At 38.2% G+C, this 20,484-nt stretch overlaps 1 protein-coding gene across 13 annotated transcripts in view; it reads left to right on the top strand.

Moving 5' to 3' along the window:
• The window catches only part of TNRC6C (trinucleotide repeat containing adaptor 6C), a 555,652-nt gene extending 537,731 nt beyond the window's left edge, over positions 1–17,921 (top strand). For 12 of the 13 annotated variants that reach the window (XM_067547642.1, XM_067547643.1, XM_067547645.1 and 9 more), the window contains 6 exons: positions 160–303; positions 7,965–8,081; positions 10,528–10,722; positions 11,863–11,933; positions 13,053–13,192; positions 16,689–17,921. In XM_067547642.1, the coding sequence (XP_067403743.1) occupies positions 160–303; positions 7,965–8,081; positions 10,528–10,722; positions 11,863–11,933; positions 13,053–13,192; positions 16,689–17,049 (1,028 nt within the window). In that variant the 3' untranslated portion in view covers positions 17,050–17,921. The remainder of the gene's footprint in view (positions 1–159; positions 304–7,964; positions 8,082–10,527; positions 10,723–11,862; positions 11,934–13,052; positions 13,193–16,688) is intronic. The other variant, XM_067547649.1, reaches the window with a different exon arrangement.
• The last annotated feature ends 2,563 nt before the right edge of the window (positions 17,922–20,484 follow it).

The raw sequence follows: 20,484 nt of genomic DNA, 5'->3' as shown, positions 1-20,484 counted from the left end.
AACAAAACATAAAAACATTACCTTAAAAATACCGATATCACTGAATCTAAGTCCTGGTTTTATTTACTGAATCTGTGTCTTTCCTGATGCAATAAGTGTGGGAGCTTAGCGTGAAGGATAATAATTTCATAGACTCTTGCTTTTGCTATTTTAAAACAGAATTTCATCCTGGAGTGCCATGGAAAGGACTGCAGAATATTGACCCTGAGAATGACCCAGATGTCACTCCTGGAAGTGTTCCAACTGGACCTACCATTAACACCACCATACAAGATGTTAATCGCTATCTTCTCAAGAGTGGAGGTAAAGCAAATGTGTCTCAAACACTTTGCATCTCTGTATTCACTTTGTTTCCCTTTCTTCCAAACATTTTGACTTTATCTGTCTCATTCCTACGCTATGTATATAATGTATTTTTGTTTGGTATAGAACTTCCTATACTACCTATGCACAGATGAAAGGTGGATCTGATAGTGTTCATGCTTTACTGCTGAACTTCCACCATAAGTCTAGACATTTTAGCCCACTAAGTCAGAATTTGGAGATTCCTGTTTCTTATTGGAAACTTACCGCTGGTGCCGCTTTAATACTAGTGCAAACTGTCAGGCTTAAATATAAATCTGCACGTTTTCCAGGAGATTTCTTCCTACATTTAAATACTTAAGCTGTTCGGTTTTGATCTCCATGCAGCCCAGCCTTTTCCCCTACTTGATACAGCAGTGAAGTCATAATACCAAAATCATGACATCTCAGCTCTTTCTATGGCAACAAACTGATGTCATGAAAACACGATTTGTAAGTTCACTACAGGATCAAGCAGAAAGAGCAGATGGACTTGTATATCCTCAAAATCAGCCAAGAAAGGATTAAAAATCCTTCTTGTATATAAATGTTCTCTTCACCTTCCTCCACTCCCAATTAGCTTTACTCCAGAGTGAAGAGGGACCCTTCCTAAAACACTGAGCCAGTGGACTTTATGACTTCTTAACAGCTTCAGAAAATGGACCAAACTAAAGACGGCTTAGTTGTTTTGTGGTCATGCTATGCCCTAATAGGTAAATTGTCCGAAGAAAGCGGTCTTATAGAACACTATAATGCATACAGCAGAATTATAACTAAATTGTCAGAAGGACATTTAAGGACTTTAAAATGTAGATTGAGCTATCATAGTCACTTGTGGGGTGTTTGCCTAGATTGTGAATCATAATTGTCATTGAAGCAGAAGCAAGTTTCCTATTCTGAGCTGTGAAACTTGAAGCTCTGTCAGGTAAGAGGCTGTGGAACTTGAAAGGGAGAGAGTTGACAGGTTGGTTTTTTGGTTGGTGTTTTTAGTTTGTTTTTTAATTGCATTAAGTAATGTTGAATTGTGTCAGAAAGCATTCTCTGTTCAGGTTAAAACTTAAGTTATTTGTATGCATGAGAAATACTGAATTAATTCTTTAATGACTTTAAGTGTTTTTAGGGAGGGGAATTAAAAATTTTTAAAATTATTTTTACACTGCTAATCAGGGAGGCTTAAAGAAGTTATTTAGCTAAAGTCAAGATTCTGAGGCATCCAGTATTTTATTTGTGTTGTGCCAACATTAGACATTAATGTAATGCTGAAGATGATGTCTACTTTGTATATTAATAAATATAATTCATGATTCTGCATCATGCAGGTTTCATACCTCTGTAGTCAGAAAATGTACTCTAACCCTTTACATAAATACTGTATAAATAAAGAATTTTGCTGCTACGTTGAGTGCTGGTCCCTATGTGTATTCCACACATGGGTGTGCATACGTACCATGTGCCTGTGTCTGGAAATTCTGCAGAGGGGTGTCCATTAACCCATAGGTGCACAGTGGTTTCCTTCATGCTCTCTATTGAGTGTATAAGAGCAGTGCGGATTGACGCCTCTCCAGTTCCTTCTTACTGCCTCATGGTCTGAGTCGAAATCATGTCCTCTTTCAGTGCATAATCTGTAAACTTGTTGTAAATAGTTCTTATATCCAGTTTAGTAATTTTAGTTAGCATACATTTATAGTTAGTATAGGATAAGTGTCACCCCATCCCCCCCACCTTTGGGGGACAATCCTCCGAGGTCCCAGGACTAGGCTCAGAGTCCCGGGATTCAAGAATTGCATCCCCTACCCTCATTTCTTCTCTGCAGGCAAGGCACTGTGAGGAAGGCAGCCACAGCCCCCTCCCTCTCTGCTTCTGGCTGTCCTCTCTTCTGGTGCCACAGCAGTCCCTGGTGGGCAAAAGGCATAATTGCAGTGCCTTCCTGTTAGGATCTGTTTTCTACAGGGGAAAAATAAGCTGCAGGGGACATGAATTCTGGGCATGCGCCATGGCGCAGAATTCCCCCAGGAGTATTCGCTGCAGGGCATCTGTAGAGCAGCAACTGGAGCTCTGTCCCATATGTTTGTGTCATATTATGCTCTCACTCAAGCCACAACTGCATACGCGGCTGTAGGAATGGCAGTACTACAGGCATCTGGGCTCAAGGGTGCCATTTGGCGGGGGGACGCCCCCAAGTATCGTACCACATTTTAGTTTTATGAACAATTTTACAAACAAAGTTTTGCCAGTGGATTTATTGTTGTGTCTCTAAAGGGCTGAGGGCTCCCCCTGCAGCCGTCAAGCGAGCCCCCAAGCGGGGCTCCAGCTTCCTTTGCGTGGAAGCAAGCTCTGGCCCTTTAAGACAAGCATGCAGTGCTGTGTGTATGTGCGCATGCACATGCAAGAGTCGCACAACCCCTCCCTTGAACTGTCAGTCAGCCAGCAGCTTCTTTGATGTTCACAGCCCTTGGCTGGGGCTCCTCTGCCTCACTCTCACACACCTCTCTGTGCCAGGAGCTCTGTGCTGTGCCTTTCATGGCCAAAGCCTTGGGCTTGCACTACCCCAGGTTGCTACTTTGCTAAATTTTCCTGGGTGCAGCTGCTGGTTCCTAGGACCTTCGACTTCTTCAGCCTCCAGGCTGCGAATTGCAAAGCCTCTTTTCCCCCTTAAAAAGGGTTTGATCTAATGCTCTCAGGCCCTGATCTGTTAAATGGATCTATGTCACCTTTGGTGAGTTCATATTTTTGAGAAGTTTTCTAACCTTTCACAATTGAAGTACATTGCTGTCTGCCTTGCAATCAATAGATACTAGTGCTTTTACTGACATGATGTAGCGTTATTTCTAAAATGCTTAGGACAGTGCCCTAAAGAAATTAAAGGAAAAAGATCAGAGAGGGTAAATGATGCTCAGCAGAAAGACTGTGGTGTAGTTCTGAATTTTCCAGAGGGGTTTCTTTCTAGATCTTCTCGGCTTCTAGTTTCATCTCCAATGTAGTGTTCTCCAGTGATCAACAAAAAGAGCAAGAGCTACCTCCAGAGTTTACTTCATTTACTTATGTACAAGGATTGGATGATAACTTGTGATGTATGTGTTTAAGGATCTAGCCCTTGGTTCAACTTTATCTGTAGGTACCCTCTTGTAAAATGGCTTGCTTCCTCTCCTCCCCCCCCCCCCCCCCCCATGAAATGGTTCTGTTGTGCATGATCTCCATACAGATGGATCATTTACCATAGTTAATTGCAATTGGTCTTATGCAAGGTCTAATGTTATTGGGAGGAAATGTCTGTTCCAGTCTTTGTAAAACTCTGTAAAATAAAGAAACATCATCAAGTAAGTTCTAGTAATTAGGTTCAATTTAATACTTACAGTAAGTTGTGCTAAGTGAATTTTTCAATATAGTGAGCCGTTTAGGGAGGGATTTTACCAGAGGATCCCTATCCATAGCTATATCTAGCACAGTTTCCAACAGAAATTGCAACTAACACAAAGGGGCAAATTCTGCTCTCCTTAACACTGCTGTAAATCTGGAATAATTGCATTGGTTTCAACCATTATTCTGAATTTGGAGTTTTGTAAATGAAAACAGAATATGGTTCATCTTATTTCATTTTTAGTTTTGATCTTACTACTACAAGATTTTGAACAATAGATTTTGATCTCCTTAGTATAAACCTGTGGTTCAATGAAATTCTACTAAATTTAGAATTTCAATCAATCATTTGTGCATTGGAAAAGTACAAACACAGAAACTGCTGCTATGAAAAGCATGTCAGTTGTGGGATATATGAAACAAGTTTTGAGTTAGGATGTAATAAAATATTGTTCATGTGCATCATCCAAATTGTTGCAGTACCACAAGGTTTAAAGTGGTTAGCCTGCAGGGTAGTAGTGGTGTTTGGTTATTTTTGAAATCTACTTGTCGGTAGTGTAGCCTCTAGAATCACAGTTAAAGTTGCAACCCCACTCACCTAAATCTGAAATGGTACCCCTGTCAGGACTACCAATTACCCATCCTTCTGCACTCTGAGCACTGCTCGCTAGTCAAACACGTGTAGAATAAACATAAGGATCAGCATTCGAAGAAATAGTGGAGTTGGCTTACTGTATCTGGAGATTCTTCAAGATGTGTGGTCCATTCACCTCTGCTTCAGATCTGCTGGATTGTGGTAAGAGGGAACTGGTGAGGCACTGCCCCCCATGCCCTCGGTCAGGAGCATAAGGGAAACTACTGCACATGTGTGGGTCGACAGATGCTGATTTGAAGAATTTCTGTGCTCAGGGGCATGGCACACGTGTACCCATATTTGGAATACAGATGGGGACCGCACATCTCGAAGAACCTCCAATTACAGTAAGTAATCTCCTCTTCTCTTTTAAATGGCTTGTCAATATGCATTACCATTCTAGGAGTACACATGCTCCTTTCAGACAAAACCATATGGAAAGCAGTGATTCTTGGGCTTACTGACATGTTGTTGTCTTTCTTCATCAGCTTTTTCCTTTAATTTGTGTAGAGTTAGCATTGTAATGTTAGCTTAGCTGTTTGGATAGCTTTTGTCATTACATAGTTCTGAGGTGTCGGGTTCCATGCCCAGTTCTGAGCACATTTTTCAGCACCTGTTCCTTCAACCCTGGTCAGATCCCTTGGAGTTTTGAGATTGAATTATGGTATGCCTCAGTGTAAGAGATTGAGTTAAAACACTGTGCATCTTGTGATACAAAGAAGATACTGACAGACAGGCATTCCTGATGCCTGAAGTACCTCAGTGAAGGTCACTGACAAGGTCAGAGCTTGCCTTGTTGTACCTTTATCCTTCATACCCATAAGAAGGCAGATTCCAAGCTTTATTGCTAGTTCTTGGAAAAGCATTGCTGGATTATCTGCTCTGAGCTAAAAATCCTAGCCATTTGGAATCAGGGATATTTCTGGCATCAATAAAGTTCTCAATCATGGCTTCTAGAACTCCTAAGGTTCAAATAAACTCAAGAGGCAGGGCAATGTGTTGTGCTTGGCTTTAAATTCTTCCTCCTTCAGATAAGAAGGAAGATTAAAAATGAAAAGTCATGATGCTTCCTCTGGGTATTTCAGAATCCCCAAAGAAGGCTCTGTTTTGAAAGTAGGTTAGCACCAGAGAGACCTTGATGTTGAGGCTTATTGGTACTGACAAATTCCTCTGTGCTGGTGTGTGTGTTGGTGCCCAGCTAGGTTGGATAGGGTGATGTCTAAGCAATTTGTTCAACTTTTGTTGTGTACCTGCCAACCTTCTCAGTACCAGTTTAACACTCAATCCCAGTTGATGTAGTGGAGCTGAAGAATTAGATGTTGCTCAGAATTGCACTATCAATTTTCCCCCCACCTTCTTTGATATATTAGTCTCCCGTTACCATTAGGTAGTTTAGAGTATTGTAGAAATTGAGGCCTCTGGCCCAGGGATTTTTTTGTCCATTCTGCTGCCTTCAGGAAGGGAGTTTGAGACCCATCCAACTGTTACAAGGTCAAAGGTCAAGGTCCAATCTTGATTTGAAAATTGCAGGTGATGGAGAATCCACCACAATCCTGGATAATTTGTTAGTGTTTAGTCAAATGATAGATTCCCACATACATAGCGTTCTATAAAGATAAGGGGGTTGCACAGCCTATCCTAAGTTTTACCCAGGTACTAAGTTGCAGTTGGGATGGAACTAAGCGTATCAGTAAGTCTCCAAGACTGTTTGTATTATTTAGGAAAACCTGCCAAAGTCCCCTTTAATCTCCTCCTTTTCCTGTCCCAAGTGGCACCTGTGGTAGTTTGGGGGAGTGTGGCTGTTTGTTCCTCCCATGCCCTGGACTTTTACCTGTTGCCTATCTTGGAGGAGTAAGCTGACATGATTGTCTGAACCCTTTTCCTCTCTCGATGTTTAATCTTTCCTCTGTCCATCCCACTCCTCTTACTGGTGCTGCTCCCCTGCTTTCCAGCAAGCTTACTTTACCCATAATAGCTGAGCTGCCTCCCTTGCAAACCTCCATCTCTGCAATATCTGAGAGGGAGCCTCCTAAGGGCTTCCAGGTGTTCTGGAAAACTTCCCCAATTAATTTATCAGCTCTTTTGAGCTATAATTGATCCTAACACTCATTTTCTTTCTTTCTTTTTTTTTAAAAGGTGTGTGTGTGGGGGTTATGTTTATACCAATAATTGTCATCTAAAATTGGGAAGCTGTATCCTGAGAAACAACAGGAAGAAAAATAACTGACCAGTAACTGTAGTGTAAGCCTAGATGCTCACTTCCCACCACCATTTTTCTTCTACATCTTCATTTTAGATTCTGAATATATAGAAGGAACTGAGGGACAATTATGGCTGAGGATCCCCTTACTTGCCTTCAGGTCTTGAAGGTTCAGTTCTTCATGGAAGCATTGTGCAACCCCATCTGCTTTAAAGAGAGTTCTGACTCAATGGCAAGCGAGCATGTGCGTCCGGAGAGTGTTGATATATACTGACAATATACTCTGAGAGTCTCAGTTACTGATAAGTAATCTGTCTTTAGGCTGTATTCTTAGTTTCCGTTCTACTTTGTATAAGGAACTGTTTGATAGGAGGAGTTTAGATGTGTGGTATTGCTGCCAAATATTTATTCCATTTCAGTTAAACTAACATTAAAGTCAAGTTGTAGTGTCTATCTTCTGATTGTATAAATATTAGTCTCTTGCATCATCTAAAGATACCAAACAGAATGTTTCCTAATAACTGTACCTCAGGCTTTTCGTCTTATAAAGAGAAACGTTTTTTGTTTTCTGAATTAATATATTCTGTGCACACAGTATGTATATGTATGTTGTGAATGATGAAAGTCACTCAGAATATGCTGCTAATTGTGGTTGATTACTTTCAGTTCATGGCCCCCCATTCTTTGTTCCGACTATTTTGAAGGTATTATATTCCATGTTCAGATCCCTACTTTTCAGATACAATATATTTGTTAGCCATTAGGAAGGTTTTAGATGTATGTTTAACATTTCTATAAGGCAACCTTATGACAAGATAACTCCTAATTTCAGTTGTGTGAGTTTGTCGAACACACATTGTAGATTGATTTGCCAATCCAAGATGGTTTCAAGTTGTTCCTTACTATTGCTCCTATGATATAGCTAGTTTTAGATGTTTTGAGATAGGCATTTATTTTACCTGGTGCAAAATACCTGAGGGTATTTGTGGACATTAGGGCATGGGGAGAAGTGCTTGCTTCAGCAATTTAGGTATCCAGGGTATTTGGTTAGTTTTTCATATACATTCATATCCATCCACAGTTGCTGTTGCTTGGATAGGCTGACAAGCACTTTATAAACAATGCAGATAGACAGCTTTCCCCTTCAGACCTAATTTTCATTCTGATGTCCTAAGAGATCATCTTAAAGGAAATCCTGAATTTGTCTTCTGCATGGGCACCTATACACTTGCCACTGTGGTGCCACTTTTCTTTTCTTTTATACTGAAGAATTCTACTTCACTTTGTCATGCTTTCTGTAACATTTCATTCCTGGTTAGGGGAAGCTGGTTGCTTGGTTTATATTTGCGCATTATGTAGTTAGAATTGCTTATGCTGCAGCAAACACCATTTTGCCCATCTTTCTTAGTTGCTTCTTTGCTGGTTCTGCAGGGTCATCCCCAACATCATCTCAGAATGCCACGCTGCCTTCATCGAGTGCCTGGCCGCTTAGTGCCTCCGGCTACAGTAGCTCTTTCAGCAGCATTGCATCCGCACCTAGCATTGCAGGTACGAGAAATGGCCTTTCTACTTTCAGCATCCCTCTCCATCCCCAAAGATCAAAGGCCCTGAAAAAGTGCTTTCCTCTGGTTATTATAGTAGTGCTACTACAGACCTACTTCATATCTTTTGAGCACTGTCCTGCTCCTACTGGCAGCTCTGAAATGATGAGCATTTTAACCGGATGCCTAGAGTTGTGAATACCTGAAAAAATGCGCTAATGAAAAATATATTCAGCCCACTTCATACCATGCTGCTACCACTTTATTTTGGCATCCATACTTTTTCGGCGAAGTTTATTTTTGCTCCAGCTGTGAGGCACAATGTTCTCTGTGAGACCTCAATAACAGTATTGCTGAATCTTACCAGTAAAGGTTGATCTGAAAGCTATTTCTAATAAATCCACTTTCAAAATTGAACAGTTTTCAGCCCTGTTAATACCCAGGAAACAGTTTAGCACTAGCTCAATGAGGTGTTTCGATTATTTTTAATAAGAAAGCTAAATAGGAATGTTTGTTTGTTTTGCCTGTCCCTTTAGTTAAATAGCTGCTATAAAGTTCTAGTCCAAGTATTGTTAGGATTTCTTTGAATCTAGCAAACACATGACAAGCAAGCTGTAGAAAAACTTTTAAAATTTCAAAACCTAAGTACTGCCACAACAATCAATGCTTCATATTTTCCACTGCAGTGAAAAACTTTCAAACACAAACCAAATGCAAAATAATGCAGTCCTGTCTGCCTGAGTCTGCAGAGAGTCTAAAAAAATAACTAAATGTGAATTGACTTCATCTCAATGGGCTGTTAATTCTGAAGCCTGAAGATGACAATTCAAATATCAGCCATAATGTTAACTATTTCACTACTGATCATACAGCTAATATGATTCCTATAATCCCAAACTGTCTCCCATACCTTCCCAAGTGCTGGAGAGTCCTACCCAGTTGCCTAAACCTCCAACTTTCCCCCTTATAACTTATTACAATGCAGTTAAGTATACAAAATCCTTAGAGTACTGAAAGTTGGAAATGTGGAGCCAGTATAAAATAAAAATACAGAAATACGCACTATACTGATTGTATTATTCATTTTCATATTTAATAAATTCAAAACCTCAGCTTAATTTAAATGAAGCTTGAACATCCAAGGACCTTACTGCAGCATTTAGGTCCATGTTGCCACAAAGCAAAGGGGCCTTAAAATGTTCTTTTACAGGGAGGGGAAAGTAATGGCTTGCTTATTACTTAATTTTATCTGCCATGCATATTTCCTTTTTGTTTTTGTTTATTATATCCTATCTATGCGTGAACCTCATAAGAATCCGTAACATAGCAACACCCAACTTTTATTAATGTACATATGTTAAATTGTAGGCCCAGCTGCTGCTACGAGTTCTAAAAATCAGACATTCAGATTTCTTTCTTCAAGCAGTTACTGAACAGTGTAGTTAACTTCCTTTTTGTCACTGCAGTTTGCACAAAAATATGGGCCTGACTGGCCTCTCACTTTACACCAGTTTGACTCCATTGACATTGGTGGAGTTGCTCTTGATATACATTGGTGTTAATGAGAGGAGGAAAATCAGGCTCTATATATGTTGCTACATGAGGGACAGGCAGATGTGCGGAAGTTTAAAGGTGAAATGTTTCAAAGATGATCATTTGACAACTTGCATTTTGTTTGGTAGTGTCTATAATTTGAGTTGGTCCTGATTGTGTTAATGACACTGAAATGCTAACCTCTCCTTTTTTGTTTTAATGTTCGTCTTTGAAATGTATAATTTTAGGTCATAGTATGCTTGATAACACTCTGGTTTGACAGGAATTGGAATAAAATAATTGTGATACTAATAGAAAGGAAGGTCAGCTTCAGAGCATAACAAAGAGGTCAACAAAAAGTTGTAAGACCTGGTAGATTTTGATATGTGGGGCTTTTCTCATGAAGATTTAGTTTTTCAAAGAGGGACTTGTAAAAGAATCCATACACCTGATGCATTTATCTTTGAATATTCAGCAGCATAGGAAATTTTGTCCTTTCCATCTCTTCTGGAATCAGCTTAATATTGAACCATGAAACTCATGCATGTGCCAATTTCTGTATTTTAAATAACAGTGGTTGTTCGTTAGTGGGTGCAGAAAGTATGAACTTCATTATTTTATTAAAGTTTGAGCTAAGTAACTTAGAACATATACAGTAATTATTTTATTTTTGATGTAATTGGATTTCAGCTAATCAAACATTCTCTAGTCTTGTTTTGTGGTTCTTTGTTCTTTATCAGAAAGAAAAGTGCTGGGACCTTCAGTAGCAAGTGGACAATAGTAACATATGTCAGATATTAGTAGATTATAATTAATGAGTAGCCTTATGAATCACCTGTTCGCTTACTGGAGTCACCGATTGTTCAGATTTTTTTTAACCTGCTAACCAAAAATATATGAATTATGTTTCTCTGTTGCAGGTAAATTGTCAGACATCAAATCTACATGGTCCTCTGGCCCAATCTCTCACACACAAGCCTCTCTATCCCATGAACTATGGAAGGTACCCAGAAACACTACTGCTCCTACAAGACCACCTCCAGGCTTAACAAACACCAAGCCATCATCTACCTGGGGTGCCAGCCCACTGGGTTGGACCAGCTCTTATTCCTCTGGTATTCTTCTGACTCCTACATTTTATAATAGTGCAATGCTTTGTTTAATTTTATTCTCAATGTTAAAGTAGTATGTCACCCTTTTGCTCTAGTACTATACTCGAGGTACTTGAGGTTTAATAAATGCAGGGTGCGTCAACTCTTGCATTGAAATGCAGGTTTTATTTTCTATCACTCAGGATGGCTCATAAGTAAAATAAAGTCATGAGTCAGTAGGGCATGTTTCCAAGCAGTGGGGAATAATTTCACTACAGTAGGGATCTTTTTTATAATACTTTTGCTCATTTTTTCTAAATAACTTGAGACCTTTTCTTGTTTTGTGGGAGGTGTTTTTCTGAGAATTGTTGTAAGACTTCAGTATTAGTTAATCGGAAGAATTTATGACATAGAATACATATCTATAGCAGGGATGCAAAACATCCAGGCCCTAATTATCCCATCAGTTGTATGATGAGCACAATTGATGGAATGATGGAGCCCACGGAGAGTAAGTATGATTTATAAAAAAGCATCTGTATCAGAAATAAATGTCACCAATAATAGCTGACTATTTTATCAATCATCTTCTCAGAAAGATGGGCATTAAATGTTCTCCTCAACTGTCAGAAGCTGTCACGTCTTTTTTTGTTGGCAAAAGCCCACCTGGTGGCCACATAGTGCTGGTGCAAGGATTCCATTTGCAGCCTGCGTATTTTCTTCAATGTGATTTTAGAACTACTGCAGTTTTTCAAATGCCACTAGAAAATGTCATTTCTGTTGCTTTTTAAAGTGTCACATGCTGGCTAATTCTAGTGTAACCTGAAGGACGTTTTGGTGAAATGCCAGCTTCCACCAGTATAGTGTTACAGTGGTCACCCATGAAAGTGATGGTGGCAGGAATGTGAGAAATTCCACTGATCCCTTCAGAGCCAACTGGGAGCATTTTTGAATTATCATGGGGCTTCCTCCTTTCATCCTAAACAAGAAAGGAAAAGAGGATGGACATAAATTGCTCATTGGATTGCTAATGAGTATGTTTACAATAGCAGATGCATTGTTAGTGTTTGTATCTTGCATGTTCTTTATTCTTGATGAGTTTGATTGTTGTAATGTGCTCTAATTAAGATGTTAAATTGTTCTATTTCTGGATTTATGATATAGGTTCTGCCTGGAGTACTGACAGCTCAGGAAGAACAAGCAGCTGGTTGGTTCTCCGTAACCTCACACCCCAGGTAAGCAGAATAACATGAGTAATTGCAAAGAGCCATGTTATACTTACGAGATGGTGGGAAGAACACTTATCAGCCCTGGTAATTTGGTTAGATGCAATGAGAATATAATACTAATCTATGTAGCAGTAGATAGCGCACTGTACTGGAACTCAGGAATTCCTGGTTCTGTTCCCATCTCTGCTACTGGCCTGCTGGGTGACCTTAGGCAAGTCACTTCCTGTGCCCGTTCCCATTTGTTATGTTACTGACCTCCTTTGTAAAAGATTTTTAGATCTGTGGATGAAAAGTTCTGTGTAAGAGCTGGGTGGTATAATTATTTCTATTAGTAGTAGTAGGTTCTACTGTATTTTTATTTAGGTCCTGATATTAAGTAAGGTTAGATATCCTTTGGAACAAGTTTTTTTATCGACAATAAGTAATTGAGCCGCTGCATTTGAGTGGATAATACCGAAGTGTTCCATATGGGTTGTTTTGATAAGAAGGAAATTGAATGGTGTCTTTCCACTAGAGAGAATCCTTTGAATTCTTAAATCGCGGTCAAATCAAATATGAACTCTGAGTCTGTATAATTAGCCAAGCTAATATATATAATTTATTTGTTTTAAAGTTAGGTGTGTGAGTGGTGTTTTGGGGGCAAATTCAAAGATTTAAAGTCCAGTTTTTCTGGATTTTTTATTCTTCTCCTATTCTCCCACTATCCATCGATTCCTCTACTCCTCCCCATGGTATAATTCACGTGGAGATGAATAAGACTGAAAGCCATGGGTGCAGAGACCAAGAGATACCTTGAAAAAACAAGTTTTATTAATATAAGCTATTTATGAACAAGTTGGATTCCCCTACCTACCCATGGTAGGCATGTAATGATAAATATTTTTATATCATTTTAAAATAAGTAGCAGGTTCTGTGTTGAATTGTAGAGAGAACTTGAAAAGAAGAGATTATCTCCTCCTAAAAAGACACTGATACCTCTAATTCCATTTTCTTTATCTTGTAGGAGGAAACTACATTTGCACTCTATGTACATTTTTTCCTTTATCATTTAAAGTTTCTTCCATTAACAAATATAATGACAACCACAGAAAAACGAGTCAAATTTTTTCTCCCTCTCTGATTAGATTGATGGTTCTACACTGCGGACACTGTGTTTGCAACACGGCCCTCTAATTACATTCCACCTGAACCTGACTCAAGGGAATGCTGTGGTCCGCTACAGTTCCAAGGAAGAAGCAGCGAAGGCCCAGAAGTCTCTGCATATGTATGGTTTTTCTCTTCTTTTACTTTTTCTGTAAAGTAGAATCTAGTACAGCGCCTGTTCTCCTAAGCATTAGCTTGCCATGGCACTGAATTGCTATCCTGTTTTGTTTGGTGGTATCTTGGAAATTATCTTTTAGCCGAAATTGTAGGAGAAAAGTACTTGTGGACTAGATACACTCAGAAGCAGTGTATGAAGTGCCATTATAGAAATTGATGGTAAGTGTTCACCATAAATACTGTGTTCAGTTCTGGTCACATCATCTCAAAAAAGATACAACAGAAATAAAAGGGACCCAAAGACGGGCAACAAAAACTATTCGAGGCATGGGAAGAATTCCATATGTGAAACAGGAAAGACTAGGATTGTTTAGTTCAGAGAGAAAATGCGTAAACGAGAACATGCTAGAGATAATCAAAAGAAGGAATGGTGTAGAGAAGGTAACTCATGCTCTGGTATTTACTTTTTCCCAAGGGACTTCCAGTGAAACTGAAAACTTTTAAACTTATGATAGGATGTTCTTTTTAAATAACATGTCTAAAAATACAAACAAAAAAAAATACCTGTGGAACTCATTGCCACGATCTGTCATTGAAGGCAAGAGCTTAGTAGCAGTCAAAAAGAGATTTGACGTTTATTGGGATGAAATATCCATAATTACATTAGATCGATTTAAAAATATAAGGAATATACATCCTATTGTTTCAGGACCTAAGACAAACACTAATTGCTAAGGATTAAGAAGAAACTTCCCCTATTGGCAAATTATTGTGTAATTGTAATATAATGCACTCTTCTCTGAAACATCTTATGGTGGCCACTGTTGGAAACAAGGTCCTGGGAGATGTACCACTGGACTGATCCAATATGGCAGTTTCTATGTTTCCCTGTACTTTAAAATTATGAGGCAATAGTCATTTTGGATGCAAAGTTGCAGCTAGCTTTCCATGATGAGCCTGATTAGATAAAAGGATAAAGTGTATGGTAATATAGAAAAATTTACATAATGATATGCATGATGATGTTGCTTTTTAAAGTTTTGACCTTTCCTTAATTAAAGACTGTGTGGCAGCGTTCAGAGCAAATAAAGGTCAAAAACGGTCCTGACTTAATGATTTCAGTTTAGATGTGGGACTAAGTTAGAAATAATTCTAGCCTTAATGTATGCTATAATATTGAAAATGTAGATTAAAAATAAGTGTGTATTTTAAAAGTTTATACAGTAAAGCCTCAATGTTCTTTGAAGTTTCAGAGCCATCCATATAAAAGAGAAATTTTGATTAGTGGGGAAATAATATTAGTATATATTACTGCTAAAGATATAATAGACCTCTGCTTTACAGAGGTTGAGTATTGGGTTGTGTTATATGTATTGTGTGTGACACAGAAACATCTTGGTTTGGAGAGCAGTAATGGTAAATTAAAAAGGGATTTCAGAAAGATAGCAAAATTGTAATATAACACTAAAAGACTTCAGCCATCATTTCATAATTAAAACTTATATAATTTCTTACATGCAATTGTTTTCTGAAAATATACATCATTGAATTGGGATTCAGGAGACCCAGGTTCCAGCTGTACCATTGGCTCAATATGTGACCTGGAGCAACTCGCTTAACCTCTCTTCCTCATTTTCTCAACATGTAAATTGGGAATAACCGTGCCTATTCACATTTGATATGTGATCTGATACCTTCATAAAAATAGCGCTAAAAGGTTCTGTTGCATATCACAGGTAGATCACTCTTGGGCGGGAAGGACAGGCACTCCATATGTGGAAAATTCTAAAGAGGCTGGTTAAGCAGGGAACATATGCGCAAACCCAGTCGTGGAACATAAATACACCCACATATGCTGCAGTCACTAATTCTTTCAGTTCTTCTTGATGTGCAGCTCATGAACAAAATCCTTTGTACTCTGTGGGAAGCTTCACTTAAATTCTTCTGGAAGGTCCCAGGATTCTCCAGCAAACTAGATGTTGTGTGGTAGCTTCAGATAAAATTAAAAATAGAGGTTTTTATTGAATTAAATATGGAATTTGTCCTTGTTCAATTTGATAAATTCCATGTATTTATTGCTGCCACTAATTTAATTTTTAATGTGCTGCAGAATTTTGTATGAAAACAAATACCTGCATTGTAGGAGGAAGCTGGGAGCTCTTCTAGCTAGTTAAGGGACAGTGGGAGGTTTATGACAAATGGGGAGGCACAGGAAGCAGTTTCAGATACACACTTCAGCTGGTTGTTTCTGTTAAAATGATCAGGAGCGAAAGAGTTAGCATTATTAACATTCGAATTGTTGTAACTGGGTTTCAAAATTTACATTCCGTTGACAGGAATGGAGCAGTTCACAACTGAGTTATTGCTTCAGGCTCTCTGAAAACTCAGGCAGACACCAGCACATTGGTTTTAACCTCCATGCACATTTGGAAGGTCTTGGGTTGGAAACTTAATTTTTAAAGGAATGAACGCTTGGATTCTAGAATACCTTTCTGCAGCAAGTTCTTTAGCCATGCAGTCGCAAAATCCTAAGAGATACATATGCAGAGGAATTGAATCATAAATATTTTTTTTTAAATAGCGAGAGGCAGGGAAGAATTCTCAACTCTGTGGGATGAAGGGTGTATTAGTAGTGGTCTGTGTTTCAACATCAGTATTTCTTCAGAGAATAGCTGTTGGAAATATACTTATCACAGCAAATTCCTGATTCTTGAAGACAGACCTCTCAAATAAATCTCTAAATGAAAACAAAAATTAAGATTATACTAGGCAGTGAAAATATGCACCAGGTTAACGACACGTTGAACAGTAACATTAAACATATTTTTGTGAAGGAATGGGCTCTCCAAAACCATATTTGTTTTTGGTTTGTTTAATGTCAGAGAGAAAAATTAGATGCCTGACAAAGGAACTTTTGGGGGAATGGAGAGAGTAATTAGACACTTCACTTGGTTGGCCATCCCTAACCCAGAAACTATCATGGTCTGTCCTATCCTGCTGAGTCGGATTGAATGTTAGCATAAATCCTGGGGAGATGGGTTAGTAGTAGGAGGGTAAATGAGGTATTTGAAAGTGCAAAAATAACTAAATTTATAACAACTGCAGATTTTCACATTATTCTTTATTGATAGTGTTATTGGTGTCTGGTAGCACCCACATTGTGCATAGGTGTTTTCCAAAAACAAAAGAAATCACAATCCCTGTCTTGCAGAGTTTGCAGATTAAAAGATATTATCTTCACATGTGTGGATTTTTGTGTGTATGCATGACTGTACATTTAAGTAATTATGAAATAGAATTATTGGAAAGAAAATGAGTTAGGGGATAAGAGTTTTAAAAATTCTGAGTTAGCCTAATTCTGCCTCCGTCATTGAATTCAAAATGAAAAGGGGCTTATAAAAATTCTACCCTCCTAGTTTAGCACTCTCTGATACTTTTGAAAATAGTGTCAGTTTTATCCCTGTGTTTCACGTTGTTGTTGTTGTTGTTGTTGTTGTTAGGTGTGTTTTGGGAAACACTACCATCTTGGCTGAGTTTGCTGGTGAAGAAGAAGTAAACCGTTTCTTAGCACAAGGCCAGCCACTGCCACCCACCTCCAGTTGGCAGTCCAACACTGGAACCAATCAGACTCGTATGGGCTCCACAAGCAGCTCTCATGGATTGGTGCGGAATGATGCAGGCCACTGGAATACTCCCTGCCTGGGTGGCAAAGGGAGCAGCGATCTGCTTTGGGGTGGGGTCCCTCAGTACTCAAGCAGCCTTTGGGGGCCCCCCAGCACCGATGATGGCAGGGTTATTGGCAGCCCAACACCTTTGAATACTCTGCTCCCAGGTGATCTTCTCAGTGGGGAGTCCATCTAGGAAACGAGAGAAACAAAGTGGAAATAACAATCATCAGCACTAAAGGAAAAAAATGTAACCCTTTCCAGTCCAGGGCTTCACGAAGAATCCAGCTTTAACAGATCAGACTGGCAGCCCTTTTTAGTACCTCTGTCCAATGTCAAATATGAAACTCTGCAGAAGTCCTTGTGAACTGTTAATGAAACAGTATGGGCTACATTTGGTCAGTGTCACATGCGACAGGTTTTATTTTTTTCATGGCTTTTTATTTTATGTTGTCTTTTTATGTTTGTATGGTGTTTTTAAAAACAAAGTATAAAAGCTGCTTAGAATAGGTCTATCATGAAGGGCACTTTTCAGAATTTGGGCTGGAAAGGGTTATTTTATCAACTTTGGGGGGTGGGGGGAATGAAAGCCTATTTAAAATGAGCCTGTGACTATTATGCACATTACCAGAGGCGGACCCAATAATCAGAAGAAAGTGGAGTGTGATATTCATCTTTGGTACAGAAAAGTAATGAATCCAAATGGTAACTATTGACTGTACAGGTTGAATTGGAGGGTGGGGGTGGGGTATCTGTGTCCACTGCTCCCATGGATCTGCCTATGCACATTACCCTTGTTTCATTACTTTTTCATGTCATTTTTTTAAAATCCCCCCAAAATATAAAAAGTTTAAAAAAAAAAAAACATATCAAACATGCAAATACTTGAATCCAGCAGGCCAATAACAAAATGTGAACACTTTCTAATTATTACACTTCCAGGTTGGCATCAATACACAAAAACAGGCTCTAGGAATTTTTTTAAAGTTCATACTATGTGTTTGTGTTGGAACAGATGTATGTGTGCGAGTGAGCTTGTGTGTGTGTGTGTGTGTGTGCGCGCGCGCACGTGCGTGCGCCAGTGTGTGATTTAAAAGTGTGATTTTTTTTTCTCTTATTCAGTATATGCTTTTTATTTGCTCATTGGTCAAATGTTTAATTGTTATTAGCTTCTAACTTTGCACTGAGTGTCCGCAGCCCTTCTTGTAGCTAATCCTATATGTTTAAAAAAAAAAAAAAAAAAAAAAAAAAAAGGATAGGAGGGGCCGGCGACAATTCATGTGTAAATGTTTACTCTCAAGGACTCTTATTGCGTTTTAAAAATTACAGTGTGTATCTCTGGAGAATAATATGTATATCTACCTTTAGCGGCTTTTTATTGTGGACTAATGCAAGAAAATTATTACCGGAGTATTGCACCATTTTCCATTCGGAATATAAAGTTTAAAAAAAAATACTCTTGTTGAACTGTGGCCATAGATATTTGTAAAGAGTGGATAGTTCCCCTGCAAGCAGGAACAGAAACAAGCACTTGGACATAGTTTTGACTGCTTTTGGAGGAGTCAAGAATTTTGGCTCCCAACTGTTTACAGACCTTTTTTTTTTTTTCCTCCTTCTAACTTTAAAATAAAAAAGGAATTTAAAAAAAAAAAAATAAAAAGAGAAAGAAAAATAAAAGACTTCCATCGTAAAGAAACCTATTTTCAGAATGAAGATATGCTACTTCAGAGCTCTGGGATTGAACAGTGTTGTTGTATTATCCTTTTCTTTGGCCATTGCTGTGTACTATTTTTTGTTGTTTTCCTCTTCTTCGTCAAAGTGGCGAAAACTTTGTGATCACTATCTTGCACATGGTGGAAGATGTCTCAGGAAAGCCGGGTTTCCCGAGGAGCAACTCCACACCATTTCATGTATTTTTAAACCCAACTCCTAGCACTGAAGATATTATTAAAAAAAAACAAAAAACAAAAAAAAACAAAAAAAAAGACAGAAGAAAATACCTAATCTAATGTGTAGCAGTTACATATTTACCAAATAATGGACTCAAAAGAAATAGATGTTTGAAGAGTGCTTTATATATTAAAAAATTGCTTTATGTTTAAAAATGATCAATGTTTTTGATTGTTTTAAAAGGAAGAAAGACAATGGAATAACATACCCCTCAAGTATGTTTTAAAAAATTATATGAACATTGTGCTCCCTGCCTGCTTGAATCAGGAAACTTGTGCATTACATTTTTTTTTGTTTTTGTTTTTTGGAAGATTAGCTTTTTAATCGTTTTATCAGATAAAAAGGGTCCTGCAAGGTTGCAAATCAACAAAAGCTGGTTTTATAGAGGATCATGAACTATGCACAAACTGGGTTCAAGACTTGTTTTTTCTCAAGTTTAGTAGTGTATTTAGCTGAATAACCTTTCCTCAGAGTAATTGCATCTCATTGCCATTACACGCATTCTACATATATATTTTATATATATATATACACACACATAAAATATGTATGTGTATGTGCGTGTTTCCATACAGTACATAAATTTTTCCATGCTGAAGTTTAGCATTGAGTTGAGAAAAACTCCTGATATTTTAAAATTGGCGATGGAAGTTAAAATTTCTGTTTAACTTTTTTTTTGCCTTTCATTTGGAATTAAAGATGTCTGTAACTCTGAGATTTAAAAAAAAAGTTTGTGGCTTTTAATGTTTTCTCCTCATAGAATGTGATTGTTAAAGAACATGCACCGAAAGTTGCTTTCGAGAGTACGAAGATTCTTTGAAACTTAATAAATTGCAGTTTTTTCTTGGCTGTTCAAATAAATGTGTATTTTTCTTTAATACAGGGAAAACCCTAAAGGATTTTGCTAAATGTCAATTTCTTTCATGGAGGAAGTTTAACCCTTTCAATATTAATGAAGAGTTAAAAGTGCAACCAGGCAAATCACTTCTATTATTAAAGTCTCACCCTTTCAAGGTATGCTAATTGATGACTACACTCTCATACTCTTTTATCAAGAGTGCTCTGCATATCACATTAGGAACATATGGTATATAAAAAATAGGTTACCACATTTTTTCTTAGAATTAATTTGTTTCTGCTTCTCTTATTTATCCATGCTTTTGTTTTCCTTTTAAAATATGGTGGATGAATTGTTTTATTGCTTCTGAAAATGAGAGTAGATGCAGAGGTAATGGGATCCACATATCTCTGCTATTCCATCTCCATAGCCTCACCTATTTTATGCCTTGACTTCTCTGGATCAAAAACTGCCAGTCATGCCTCATTGCATAATGGCAAATTCATGAGGTGAACAAATGGTCCATAAATGACTCTGATGAGGCCACCCAATTATTTTCATGTTTGTACCAACCAGGTTTTGAAACCAAGAGCCAGATTCTTAGCTGTAGTAAATTGTCGTAATTCCATTGAAGTCAGTGAAGTTGTGATTTATACCAGTTGAGGATCTGGTTCCAGAGGTACAGGTTATAACCCACTCTGCTACCTGCCCTTTAAGAATTAATTTTTTTTGGCAATATCTTCATAAAGGGTGGTTGGAATTTTGCATACCAGAAGGACTCTGTGAGCAGTGTGTTACACTGATCCAACTTCCTAAAATTCTGTCATTGGCAAAGTGGCCAGC

The sequence above is a fragment of the Emydura macquarii genome, unplaced genomic scaffold (genome assembly GCF_026122565.2).
Source record: "Emydura macquarii macquarii isolate MOO-44397 ecotype Brisbane River unplaced genomic scaffold, CSIRO-AGI_Emac_v2 contig_1230, whole genome shotgun sequence".
Classification (NCBI taxonomy): domain Eukaryota; kingdom Metazoa; phylum Chordata; order Testudines; family Chelidae; genus Emydura; species Emydura macquarii.
The sequence above is the reverse complement of the archived record's forward strand: the minus strand, read 5'-3'. Positions and strand labels throughout refer to the sequence as shown.